The sequence below is a fragment of the Thamnophis elegans genome, chromosome 2 (assembly GCF_009769535.1).
Source record: "Thamnophis elegans isolate rThaEle1 chromosome 2, rThaEle1.pri, whole genome shotgun sequence".
In the NCBI taxonomy this organism is placed as follows: Eukaryota; Metazoa; Chordata; class Lepidosauria; order Squamata; family Colubridae; genus Thamnophis; species Thamnophis elegans.
In genome coordinates this window covers 88,056,559-88,070,963 of record NC_045542.1, presented here as the reverse complement: position 1 = coordinate 88,070,963, position 14,405 = coordinate 88,056,559, and the positions used below count along the sequence as shown (strand labels likewise).

The window sequence follows — 14,405 nt, the reverse complement described above, 5'->3', positions numbered from 1 at the left end:
ACTGGCCCCAGTAAGGGAAAATGGATGTGCGAAGCTCACAATAGAGCGCGTTTTGCCTTAACAACCCTGTCGGTTTTTAAAACTAGATTTGTTCCAGAGTGCAAATAAACACAATACAAAGGGAATTGTTTCCCTTTTTAAGACATCCTCTAAACCTATGGGTTAAATACATTGCCCTAGAGCTTTGGAATAGGGCGAGAACGAAATCCAAAGAAGTGGGATGTAAAGAGAGTACGTTCCGAAGCACGCCTCCCCCTTCCCTAAGCCATAAACCTCGGGACCAAGATCAAAAAATTGCTCCCTTCCCTTTCCGCCCTTGCTGCATTTGCTTCGTTCCCTTGGTCGGTCTTTTTAAAACCGAGCGGAACCCCGCCAAAAAGATGCCTCGGGCAAATGCAGCAGCCGGGGTGGTGCAATGTACCTATCCGCACAGCTGGTGTTGCCAGGAGACCGAGTCGCATGCTCGGAGCGGGAGAAAGGAAGGCAGAAGGGAGTGGGCTGCCGAGGCTGGAGGCAGAGTAGCGGCGGCAGCGGCAGCAGCGGCAGCGGGGACCTCTGGGAAGGGAGTGTTCTGGCTGCTGCAAAGTTAACCTGCCGCTGTTGCTTTAGGCGTGAGAGGAAGCGGCGCAGGGGCGAGAAGGAAGGCGGCCAGCTGAGCGCAGCCAGATCAAGGGGGCGCCGAGCGGTTCGCTGCGGCAGCGCTGGAGAAGCGAGCGGGCAGGAGGCGAAAGGCGCATGCAGCAGGGCTCCGGCTCCGCTCCGGCGGCGCACAATGGACGACGAAAGGTTGGTGCGGTGCGAAGAGGGGCAGGCGCCTTTTCTTTTTCTTTTTTTTTGGTTGCTTGCGTCGGGCGGTAGGGGTGGGCGCGTGGGCGCGTGGGCGCGGAAGCCTGGCGGAAGATGTCGCCGGCCGGATTCGCTAGCATCTCCCGAAAGTTGGCGGCGGTAACCTCCAAGCGACGCCGCTTATTCGCGTCTGTTTCTGGGTCGCGGGCCCCGGAGGTTGCTCCGCCGCCGCCGCCCCTCGTTGGAAGACTCTCCCTTTAGTGAATCTCCCCCTTTATTAGGGGAGAGGCTCCGGGTGACTTATTATTTTTCATTCATTTATTTTTAAATCAAGGGTTCATTCATCGCGAATCTCTTTCATCAGTTTTACAAATCCCCTTACACGCACACAATACACACGCGCGCACGTACACACACACACACGCACACACACACTTCCTGTCTCCGGTGGCCCTTCTTTGAAAGTGTCTCCCTCTCTCCTTCCGTTCGACGTGCAATTTCTAGGGTCTCCTTCGAAAGCGGTAGTCATTTTGGCAAGCCGATTCCTTTTCGGCGGGGCAAACTTCGTGCTCCGAGTTTTAATACGCTGGTCGGAAAGATGGTGAGGTGAGGAGTGTGTGCGTGCGTGCGTGCGTGTATGGGTGTGTTTGACCTGTGGGTGAATATCCCGGGCATTAAGAGACAAGAGCAGTGATTAGATTCGGTCCTGCCGATTCCTACACGAACTCCGCTTTCCCTTTTGCTTCTGTTCCCCCCCCCCTTCTTTTCACTGTTCTGCAATTCGCTTTTTAAACTACACATGCAAGCCTGCTTAGTTGCTTGGCACGGCAATTAAACATAGGTGAAAGGTTAAATTGTTTGCGTTTAATGAATCTCAAGCTGCAGGAAATATGTGTGAGTGGGTGCCTTTGCCGTTGCTATGGGAACATTTTTGTACAGCTACACCGGTGAGATTCACACAATCTGCTCTCTTAGTGTGGGATGTTGCTGCTCTTTGAGAGTTATGGTGATAGTTGTTGATTGAATAATAGCTCCGAAGTGGGGAGTAGTTTCGTATATACGAATTTCCAAGAGGAGCTTCCATAGGATCCATTGGAGAGTCCTTAATATTTAACCAGAACCATAAGTTATGACTAAAATACAATGTGTATCACAGTGAGGAGTCTTGCTTCACACACTACTCAAGGATAGTAAATTATGCAATTCATTACATAAGTAAAAAGCTGAACTCTTGTTTCCAGCTGCCAAATGATATCTTCCAAAACATTGTAATCTATAATTTTTCTACTGTTTTTGATGTTTGGCATTTCTTTGATGTTTATTTGGGATCTACTTAACTCGCCTGTTTTTAAGACAACTGAGAAAAGTACAATATGCTTACAAATATATTATTGCAAACACAAAACACACTAGTTATGACTTGTAAGATGCCAGGTGAAGATGCATTAACATCTAATAAAAAGATGACTAACCTATATCAGAATGCATGAATTTTGGGGCTCAAGGCCAAAGTTATGAACTCAGAACTAAATCTAAAAGGTTGCCAGGGCCAGAACAATGACTAAATTTTATATAATTAATCTTACATTTAATTGCAATTAAATTTAATGAAATTCTATTCTTATGATGATTGCCTCTATTTAATGTGCCCTGTCAGGTTGCATTTTTTGAGGAAGTCTGAAGGATCCATTTAAAACTTTGGGGTCTGTATGCAATTGTGGGAACCTAGGTTACAATGCTATTAAATGCTCAAGATGTAATAATGTATGAAATACTATAGAAAATTGTATTGTTATTTCCTAGCAATCAAATTAGAAAAGTGTTTTCCTCTCACTGTGGGGAGAATTCAGATTGATGACACAGTGGCCATTCCTACTTAATGCAAACTTAAATCTTGTTCTCTTGGAAAAAACAGGATATGTCAAGCACTTCCTTTTTACATTGTTAACCGGACTTGTTCAGGAAAAAATAACACACAGAGACCGCTGTACAGTAAGGTAGAACAGCAACTGCTTGCCTTTGCTGTTGTTAGTATGGGAAAGAGTGCTGTTATTCAAGTTATTTTGATGCTTGGGAATTAGCTCTATTAAAGTAGGCGAGACGTGCCCTCTTTTTTTTTTGCTTTCCGTGGCCTGGTTCACTAAGCCAGAAGGAGGGTGAAAATGTTTTGGGTCCAGTACGTTTTGCAAACCTAGACTTTTGACTTGTAAAGTATAGTTTGTGAAAAGGTACAATGTGCAAACCCAATCAGTTGTGGTTTATTTGGCAAACTCTGATCTATACTATTAAACTATGGTTTGGCACAGGAGTAGCCAATATTTCGAAGCATATTTGGAATTTCAAAAGCATGTAATTAGGATACATTTAGTCCTTGACTTACAGCCATTCATTAAGTGACAGTTTGAAATTATAACAGCACTGAAAATGTGAATGATGATTAGTTTTCACATTTACTAGCATTGCAGCATCTCCTTGGTCATGTGATCAAAATTCAGGTGCTTGGCAAACTGGCATATATTTGTGATAGTTACACTGTCCTGGAATCATATGCTCACCATTTGTAACCTTCTCAGCCAGCTTCTGACAAGCTAAGTCAATGGGAAGCCAGGTTCACTTAACAATTCATGAACTGCAGTCCTTTCCTTAACAACTATGACAAAAAGGTTGTAAAATAGGTCACAACTCATTAACAACTGTCTTGTTTAGATCAGAAATTTTGGGCTCAATTATGGTCTTAAATTGAGGACTCTCTGTATTCACGAGATAGCTGTTATAACACGTATAGTCCATCACAAAATTCCCACTTACCAGAAGAGCCAATGTAGTATATTGGTTAAAGCACCAGGGTAGAAACTGGGAAACTGAGGGCTAGAGCTGCCCTAGGCACAAAATCAGCTGGATGACCTTGTGTCAATCAGTCTCTCTCAGCCGGAGAAAGGAGGCAGCGACAAGCTACTTACAAAAAATATATTGCCAAGAAAGTGGCAATTTCCAGGAGTCAAAATTGACTCAAGGGTGTATGAACACAGGCAAACTGGCAGCCTATAGTGATCACTCTTAGAGGACAATTAAACATTAAAATGAACAATGATAGATAGGTTGAACCACACCCAAAAACCCCTAAAAGTTTTTGTGAAATTTGAGGATTTCAGGTCCTGTTTCTGAGCGGGGAAGGGTGTTTATATTTATGGAATGGTCTTCTCTGGAAATCAGATTGAGCACACACATTGGCTTTCCCTAAGCTGTTAAAAATCAAATTGTTTTAAAGATCCTAAGGAAGAAGAAATTATCCCACTGATTTGTTCCTTGATTAATTTTATTTTACAATTCTAATTTTTATATTGTGATTTTATTACTGTAGGTTTATTGTGTTGTTGATTTCACATGGCTTTTGTTAACTGCTGAAAGTCAAAATAGAGGCAGGGATAAATTTACCAGTAATAATCAATAAAAACCAACACAAGTATTTTAGAACAAGCAGTGATTTGGCAGTTATACCATAGTTAACTAAATACATAATTAACATGAAACAATAGGCATATGGGCACATATGCAGTTCCTTACTTCTCCCCATAACCTGAAACTCAAATTCAAATAACTAAATGGATTGCTCATTTAGTGATTAAAATAACCTTTTGCATTAGAATGATAACATTCATTTCCTTGAAGGTACAAAAGAGGATAATCGTGTTTTAATCTGATAACAAAAAACAGATTCCTGTCAAATTCTTCTATGAAAGGAAAACCATACTTTGGGTAACAGAACTGGAAAAGAGGGGAAGAATCTTATTGTTGCCCACTCATTTTTTTGTAGCTGGTGGCACTTTGAACCTACCCCCTCCAAAACTGGCAGGAAGAGCTACTGTAGATAAACGGGCATCAGATCCTATACTCATTTGGGGATTAAAATGTTTCATTATAATTATTTCTATGACTGGCAAGGTAAAACTATATAAACAGTCAGCAAACCCCTTGCTTATTTACACCGATGATGTTACCTGGTTGGGTAGTGAAATGTCTGTAAGCAACAACCAAATTGAGAAAGCACTGAGGACACTACAATTCAACCCTGAGCTACAGATGTTCTCTTCTGTTGAAGTTTAATACCATGATCATTTGACATGGGTAGAGATTAGAGTTCATTTTCACCAACTGGCTTTTCTGGTTTTGGTGGAATTGCTTTCTTATCCTGGCATTTACTCTACCGACTGCGGAGAACAATTACTATAGCATGTTAAAACTGATTTTATATTAGCCTGCGGATAGGGGTAGATGACGTGTCCTCTAGCATTCACATTTTAAAATTCAAATAGCATATTTTATAATAAATAAAGCATTCTTAGGATAGAAAAAATGATTGCCCTCCAATATAGCTTGACCTAGATGGACAAATCCATGCAATTTTCATGGCAAGATATGAAATGGCTTGCCATTGCTTTCTTCCAGGATGACCATTAGCAATAGCAATAGCAGTTAGACTTATATACCGCTTCATAGGGCTTTCAGCCCTCTCTAAGCGGTTTACAGAGTCAGCATATTGTCCCCACAGTCTGGGTCCTCATTTCACCCACCTCAAAAGGATGGAAGGCTGAGTCAACCTTGAGCCGGTGGGATTAGAACCGCTGAACTGCAGATAACAGTCAGCTGAAGTGGCCTGCAGTATTGCACCCTAACCACTGTGCCACCTTGGCTCTTGCCAACACCCAGGAGTGGGTGGGTGGTTTTATTTTTGTTTTTTACCCTTAACAACTGTGTACTATCATATTATTAATGCATCTTGTTTTGAGTGTCCTATATGTCCATATACTGCTTGAAGTCACTTCTATGGTATTTGGGTAACTCTAAATGGGTTTTTTTCTAAAACGTTTTGTACTGAAAAAAGCTTGGCTAGAGAAGAAAGAACTCACTTTTTTTAAATTTATCTATTTTTTTCCCCTTGCTCATTATGCATAACACTTTTTTTTAGTAAAAGTACATGTATGCGACTATGCTGCTTTCATTCTGCAGGGGAACATTTTCCATTATAAATAATATGATACAGATATAAATCTACATTTAATTAGTTCATGGCAAGAATCCTGAGCTTGTAGAATGGTAATCCATTCTGGCTTCTACCATTTCATATTACTCTGATCCGACATTCCAATGGAGTGTCTCTTCACATGGTTTATTCCAATAGAAGATATGCATGGCATGTAGATTGTTTTAACACATCTACTATCCTTGGAATGTGTCTAATAGCTATACACGCTATTGAATTTTCTGTTGATTATGCATTATGTAATACAAAGTATATTTTAATGTTGTCATAAATATTGGCAGGTTCTCTGATTTTCAGTGTTGAAAACAAGTTAATTTTGCTTCTGGCAGTTTGGAAGACTGACCAGTGCTTAAAGCTGAGATTTTTCCTTTTCTGGTAATTAATAATATATTGTGACAATTCGTGAATACAGGAAAAAGAAGCTACTACCTTAGTCTCCCCATTTTTAATGAAAGCATTTTAAAATTATTTAATGAATTTTAAATTTATTTGTTAAATGTGTATCCTGCCTTTTGTTCAGCAGCTCAAAGTGGTAAAAGTAGCAGATTCAGATTTAAAACAAGGATGACGTCTTCTCAAAATCTTTTAATCTATCTTTTTAATAGCTTTTTGTTTTGTTTTGCAATCAGTTTTCCCTAACAGATTGTATGTTTCTTGATTAGCAACTGATTAACTGAATTATCCAAGTTAATCAGTTATATATTCCTATTAAAGGCAAAGTCATTAATATAACATGCATCGTTTACAGATTAATTCTATGATTTTAGACCTAACCTATTGGAATCTCTTTAAGAGAATGCAAAACACCTACTGGTAGAGGACAATAAGCAATATGCTTTTTCTACATATCCAAATAACACAACAGAATACTCATAATTGTTAATTTCCTTTGATTGTTAGGATTTGTTTGCTAAAGCTTTTCAGTCTATGATTATCTAATGTCTGGGATATGTTTACTGTCATCCCATGTTACGATATCTCCAAAAAACATATGTTCTCCATTGTTTTTTTTTAGTCAGGTTAGTTTGTTCAGGAAGAAGAAAACTGAAAAATTATGGTATTTCTATTAGAGCTGATTAAATCATACAATACGAAGAAACCTTTCAAGTTCTTCAGAAGCATATATAAAAGGAGAGGGAGAAAAATGCTTTAGAAAGCCCAGTTTTTCCATTGGAGTGCTCAGTTTCCCCTTGGTGCAATAAAATGTAGTTAAAAGACAAATCTTAAAACAATACTAAGAAGAGAAAAGGGGAGGGGGGCAGGGGAAGTTTAACCCAGCCAAGTACATATTACTAGTAGTTGAGAAGTATTACTGGCTCTTGTGATTTTAGACTGAAACAAAAACAGAAAGAAAGAAGGACAGACAGACTGTAAACCTAAAAAAAATATTCAACTGCCCCAAAGGAGAAAACCTTCTTTTGTGGCTCTTGGGGAAAAAAAAGGTTTATTAAAATGTAAAAGCTTCTGGCCTTCCGTCTGGATCATTTTAAATAAATAATAATGCAATAAATCTTTGATTTAATGTATAATCTCTGCTAGATCAAAATTTTGTCCAAATTTCCATCTGTAACACTATTCAAATAATGGATAAAATCTGTTGTTTGGTTTATTGGTATAGATAGTGTCTGTTTACTTTCAAAAAGTTATTAGTTTTTATCAGTAAAATAGGCTTTTTCAGGTAAGAGTATGTTTTTGTCTTTAACAGGAATTTTAGTTTCTTTCCATTATATTAGTGATTATTTCTGAGTTTGGGAACTGAATGCTTCTCCCAGCTTTTAAAGTCCATTTCTAAAATAGCAGTGCTTTTGGTACACTAACTATAATTTTAAATTCAAGTTATGGTTTTATTCTACTCCATTTCTTGCTGAGAGTCTTGAATAAGCTATTAGAAAAGTATTTAAAGTGTTTTGGTTCATTGTTTTACTTTATTTGAAATTCACATGGGCAGTATTTTGATTTGCTTGCTGCTATCATTTTTACATTTCCATAAAACATTTTGAGAAAAAAATAAATCCTAATTAAACTTAGGTGCCTATAATCTCACATCATATGGGAATTTTGTAGGAGATGAGATTGTCAGAATCATGCAAGATTTGGACTATTTTAAAATTGGGTTATAGGAGGATTGGTACTTGTTAGCAGGAAAAATGTCTGACTACTGCTGTAGGATATGGCAAGGATAGGCAACTATTTTGTGGCAATCATGAGCTATTTTTTTAGTTAGTATTTTTTTCTGCCTACATCGTATTATGAGGGAGTACATCATAAAATAGTGTGAAGATGATTTTTTTCAACTTTATATGGTGTGTGTGTGAGTCTTGTTTCTTCTTTTTTAACAGTTGAAGCTTAAATCTTAAAATACTGGAATAATATTCAAATGATGGACCACCACGCTGCCAAATTTCAATATTTTCTAGTTGCATTTCAATAGTATTTGTGAGCTTCAGATTGATTGAGATTAAATGCTTCCACTCCAAAAAGAGGCATATTTCTATTTTAATACCCTTTGTAGCATTGCTTCAAATAAGCCTTGGGGTGAAAAAGTGAATTGTACTGCAGTCGGCAATGGAACTGAGCATCCATTATGAACTGGCAGTATATACATTAAGGCTGTCTCCATTTCTGAGATTACAAATAGTAAAGCATACTTTATTTTTTCCCCCCATTGTTTCTTTTTGTATTTTCTTATTTTTGTATGTTGTGGATTCCTGCTGGGTAGATCATGGACATAGGGTCAAGGCTTGGGTGTAGTCTATGAATTCCAATCCCACCAAAAAAATCTCCTTGCTTTGCTAGGAAATGGTTATACTATATAAATCATTTCTTTTTTACCCATTAGGACTAAGTGCTACCCTTTGATAGGGAATTATGAGAATTATGGGCTCAGAAAATATGTTGTTATCGAAATAGAACAAACTGCTTCTCAATTAGTGTTCCAAAAAATTAAAAATATAATGTTCATATTGTACTTGGCATTTCTTATTTTAGAACTTATCCTCATTTGCTTCCTTCCAATTAGTTCATCTTTTCAGTTCTCTTTCATTTTATTCATGGCCCAGGATGGAAGCTGTTGGGATTGTTATGGACAAAGCAGCAGACCTTTAAAATATGTTAAACTGAATCTAAGTTCCTGACATTGAAAGGGTCACAATTAATTACAGATAGTTCTTGACTTACAACCCCAATTGAGCCCCAAATTTATGTTGCTAAGCAAGGCAGTTATTAGGTTTTGCCCCATGTTATGATCTTTCTTGCCACAGTTGTTAAGTGAATCACTGCAGTTGTTCAGTTAGTAATGCAGTTAAGTGAATCTGACTTTCCCATTGACTTTGCTTGTCAGAAAGTTGGAAAATGGGATTACATGACCCCCCAACCATCATAATTACATGCCAGTTGCCAAATGGCTGAATTTTGATCATGGGACCATGTGGAATGAATGCTGCGACCGTCATAAGTGTGGAAAAACAGTCATAAATCACTTTTTTTCAGTGCTGTTGTCACTTTGAACAATCACTAAACGAACTGTTGTAAGCCAAGGACTACCAGTAATAAGCAAACCTGTTAGGGAGATCAGTTTGAAGAAAAGAGTTTTCTATAAGTTAGCTTTACTAAAACTTTTGATCTAATTGGAGGAGTGTTTTACTTGCTCTTCAGGGAAGTGCTATAAATAACCTGAACACACATAAACGTAACTTTAAAGCTTTCAAAATATGAATGTGTGGGAAAGAGCTGTTTGTCTATCTCTTGGCTAAGTGGTAACATTTTCCACACTTTTCTTCCACAACAAGCAAAATGTTCAAAATGTTTTTATGGGTTAGGCCCTACTGAAATATGTCCCGTTTCTTCTCATGCTTGGGTCCTGTGTTATCAGTTGCTTTGGGGTCAATAGCTGTGATTTTGTTTTTAAAATTCTACTGAAATTTTGCACTCAGTTCCTTGAACAACTTGTCTGCCTTTGCTATTGGTGTTGCCTCACCAGCAAATAAGAGCCTGGTTTATACTACTGAGTATAAAGTGCTGGCCTAGAAACCACAAGTGTTTAAGTTCTAGTGCCGCCTTAGGCATGAAAAATCGGCTGGATGACCTTAGACCAGTCATTGTCTCAGCCCAATTAACTCCACAGGGTTGTTGTTGTGGGGAAAATAGTAGGAGGAAGGAATATTAAGTAACTTTGCTAGCTTGAGTTACTTATAAAAATAATAAAGGCGGGAAACAAACAAGCAAGTCAACAAATACATGAGTGCCTCTTTTCTAAAGGTTTGAATGTCCAGCTGCACTTTCTTTTTCCCTCTAATAAACCATCATTTTATTTGCCATCCCTTTTTGCTCCAATCCAAGACAATCATTCTAATCCTACTAGCCCAAGTATATAAAAATCACCTTGATTGCTTTTTCTCCATCCAATGGGGAAAAGTCGTAAAATGGGACAAAATTCAACTAAGGAATGTTTCACTTAGCAACAGAAGTTTTGGGCACAGTTGTGAGCATAGGTCGAGGACTACCTGTATTGGAGGAGGGAGACACTCAGTGGGATTATTTTTAAGGAAGACATGTTTTGTAGAGCAGTGTTTCTCAACCTTGGTGACTTTAAGTCCTGGGGACTTCAACTCCCAGAATTCCCCAGCCAGCTATGCTGGCTGGGGGATTCTGGGAGTTGAAGTCCCCAGGACTTAAAGTCACCAAGGTTGAGAAACACTGTTGTAGAGCATATGAAGTTGTGTCTGAAAGTAAAGGCTGGATAGGAATGAGGGCAAGGAGCAATTGCTTTCCTTAAAAAAGAAAAAACCCAGAGGAGCAGCAGGAAGAGTTCCAGTATCTTGTACGCATAAGCAAAATCACCCAGTTCTCAGCCTCTATTGATGGTGGCTAAGGGCCCAGTTTAAAAGTGAACGCTGGCATTGTGAGATGCTACGTGGGTAGGTTTGCTGCTTCCCCAGGCTCATGAGGTGTCTCTCTTTGGGGAATGGTTCAATTAGCCTTCTGTCTTTTCAGGAAGCGTCGTTTACCTAAAGCTGAATTGGCCAGCGCTGTCAGTGAATGTGTTTTTTGTTTTGTTTTGATGGAACTGGTTTGGCAAGATTCTGTGTTTGTTTCTGGCCTGAGTGTAAGTAAAATGGCCTTGCCTTAGAGCTATTAACAGATGCTTTTGAATTAGGTAGTACATTCATACCAGAAGCCCTCTCCATTTGACCTTGAGAGTGCAATGAAATATTGGGAAACAGTATATGAACTGCTTTTTTTAATATTAGTAAATAAAGTGCTGAATATTTTATTTCAGGTTGTAGCTGCAGAGTGATTGTTGTTAACTGTATTGCCGTTCAAATTTGTGAATCCTGGTTTCATACCCTGGATATGGATATTTCAAGGGGAAAAACAAAAACATTCCTGCTGGTGTTTTTTTCCCCAGGTGCAATAAATAGATCAGTTATAATTCCAATGGCTCTGAATTTCTAATCCAGATGTCATACTGTATTTACCAAAAAGGATGATGACTTCGTTTCCCCCAAGATTTAGATAGAAAAACTGATCTGCCTTCATTAACTTATTCTTAGTATATCTAAGAGTCAGAGAGTTAAATACATTACTTTCCATGTGAATACTTTTTAAAAAAAAAGAAATACACATACATGTGCATAGTTCTTTAAAACCTCATGTGTGCTATTCACAAATGCTTGTGTTGCTGAAGCAAAGAATTTGTGCATGTGTTCTGAGCACATATTTCACATAGTTGCATCAAAAGCATTCACTTGTGCATAGTTGCGAAATTAAAATAGGATTCCAATTACACTAGGCAGACATAGTATGGACAGCTGGAAGAATACTTGCGATCACTTATAACATGTGACAACAAATGAGATGATGATTTCATGTTAAATTTTTAGGTCATGTTTTATTTTGGATCTTGCATATTAAAAGGGAGTATTTACTTGTTTTTCTTTCTTGTCTTTAGCATCAAGAGGTGCCCCCAACCACCTGAGGCAGATGGAGATAAGGATCAGCGGACAGTGACCATCAATTCTTGTCATATGGGAAAGGCATTCAAAGTCATGAATGAATTAAGGAGGTACTTCTTCATGTTCAATTTGCCTCTCTCTGCAATTATTAGACACTTGCTGGCTGGAGTTGGAGGGATCTAACTTGTAGAAGGCTTTGTTCAATTCAAGCATGATCTTCAAATCCGTTGCTGTATTTTGTATGAAGTTTATGGTGCTTCACAATAGAACACAATCACTAGTGCTATTATACAAAATAACAGGATTGTATAAGCAATTTGTTGGACATTGTACCTTAACAATATAGATATATTTATTTATTCTATTATAAATAGTAGATTTGCTTTAGACAACAATCTAACTTTGGGAATCTACAAACCCGGACTTATCTCATTTTTACAGGGCCCTGATAGCCTTCGGTGCCTTCCGTCTCTGCTACTGGATTTTCTTCTTTCCCTACTTCCACCTAGCTAACCACATATTTTCTTCTTCTCTTTCCCCCCTGTAGCTAGTTTGATGTTGGTTGTAATAAACTACAGAACCCAAGCAAAAGGGGCAGGGAGGTGCTCATCTAGAATACAACATGATGGGAAGTACAGATTTCTCAGGTGCTGAAAGGATGTGGGGGCTGTTGTGGACAGCAGCAAGCACTGACTTGTCTCAGGAGGATCTTATGCCTGACTAGGAAAATTCAAACAGGAGGACATTAAAAAAAAAAAGGACAGGAACTCTATAGCACTGCTTCCCATTCCAAGATACTGCAGTTAAACTTCAATAGTGTACAACTGAAAAGAGCAGGCAAGGCAATTTGGCCAATATTGCCAAGGTGGGTACTCTGCAGCAATCACAGGTGTCTGCCTTTATAGTAAAGTGCAGTATTGTAGAATGGTACTAGCTGAATTGCCACATATTGTCCAAGAAAATGGCCAGGACATGGACCTAGTCCTTTCCAGAGGTACCTCTGTGTCACCCACGGAACCACTGTCCTTTGAGTTCACATAAAAATCAGGAATCTAACTCCCATACTTTTTAATAACATGTTTTTAAACATGTTTAGTAGGAAAAAGCATTACTGGGCTCCTGTTTTGTTTTTTTGCCCCCAGAGACTAATATAGCTCTCTTCCTACAATGAGTTCACAGACGTGCAGCTGAAATGTTTAACAGCTCATCAATTGCCATTACTTAGTAATACATAGTCCTTGCTTTATAACACAACAGCCATGCCATGAACACACAGGAAAGCATTCACATGCCCTGTCTAAGAAGGCACCAGTCCTGATTGAATTATCTTGCCCGTGTCCCTTGGTAACAAGTTGCTTTTGCCCCTTTGCTGGCATAGAAAATGAAAGGCTGGAGGACTGTGGATTGCTTGGTATAAAGCAGATTAGTATGATAAAAATACTAGATTATTCTATTTGTAACTTAATGCTATGGGGGATAATGGAAGAAGACTGACAGCTTTCCTCTTAGAGGAGCTAATAATATAGGCTGCCTATGACGCCCTTCTAAACAAGTTACATTGCAGCTGCCCTGAAATCCCTCACATTTCTTCCCTTTCCTGCTTACCACTGATTTATTCTCACTACTGTTGTTTCTGCTGTTGCTGCTGCTGCTAAACTATTGCAGAACTAAGGTTTGGCATTTGTTGAATACTTTAAAGTGGTAGGTGACAGCTGATTGCCAAAGCAGGGTTATATAGAAAAGGTGTTGAGGGGCCACTGAATCAATCTAGGGACAGGAAAAAGAGAAAAGCCCATCTGCCTCCGGTAACATTTTTTAAGAAAGGGATATACTATACTAGCTGTCGAGATTTGATGCTACCATCTGCCCATAGAGGTTGGGATTCTTTAGTGCTGGTGACATTAAAAGTCAGCTGCACTCTGGAGTCTTCCCTGTCAAGCGAGCTAGTCCAAGAATGGATGGTTGATTTGACCTGCATTTTTGATAGCTCTGGAGCTGAAAAATTCCAACATCATTAAATTATGTTTACTTATTGATTATCCTGATCTGTTAATGTTTGCTGATCCCCGGATGAGCCCACGCAAATGCAATGTATATGAAACAAGTTTTTTTTTTAAAAAAATGAAATAATCTGTACATTTGAGCCATTATGTAGATAAATAAGACACTTGATCTTTCTATTTTAAAAACCAAGCACGGGGGTAAATGGGCAATGCTAATTCTGAGTAATGGTGTCCTTGGGATCATCCATTTTAGCTTGCAGCAATTATGCAATGCAAATTTGAAATAATATAAAAGTGGATGTTAAATATATTGATGAAAATACAGGTAGTCCTCGATGTACAACAGTTCATTTAGTGACTGTTCAAAGTTATAACGTAACTTAAAATGTGACTTATGACAGTTTTCATACTTATGATCTTTGCAGCATACCCATGATCATGTGATCAAAATTCAGAAGCTTGGCATCTCATTCATACTTATGACTTTTGCTGTGTCCCAGGGTCATGCAATCACCTTTTGTGACCTTTTTTAAAATAAATTTTATAAATTTATAAATTTAATTTTTTTTCTGACAAGCAAAGTCAATAGGGAAACCAGATTCACTTAACCTTGTTACTAAC

General features: G+C 38.5%; 1 protein-coding gene across 2 annotated transcripts in view; it reads left to right on the top strand.

Moving 5' to 3' along the window:
• The first annotated feature begins 1,097 nt into the window (after positions 1-1,097).
• Positions 1,098-14,405, top strand: part of KLHL3 (kelch like family member 3) — a 46,187-nt gene continuing 32,879 nt past the window's right edge. Inside the window, exons 1-2 of one of the 2 annotated variants that reach the window (XM_032211382.1) lie at positions 1,098-1,387; positions 11,778-11,891. In XM_032211382.1, the coding sequence (XP_032067273.1) occupies positions 11,854-11,891 (38 nt within the window). In that variant the 5' untranslated portion in view covers positions 1,098-1,387; positions 11,778-11,853. Of the gene's footprint in view, positions 1,393-11,777; positions 11,892-14,405 lie in introns of both variants that reach the window. The other variant, XM_032211380.1, reaches the window with a different exon arrangement.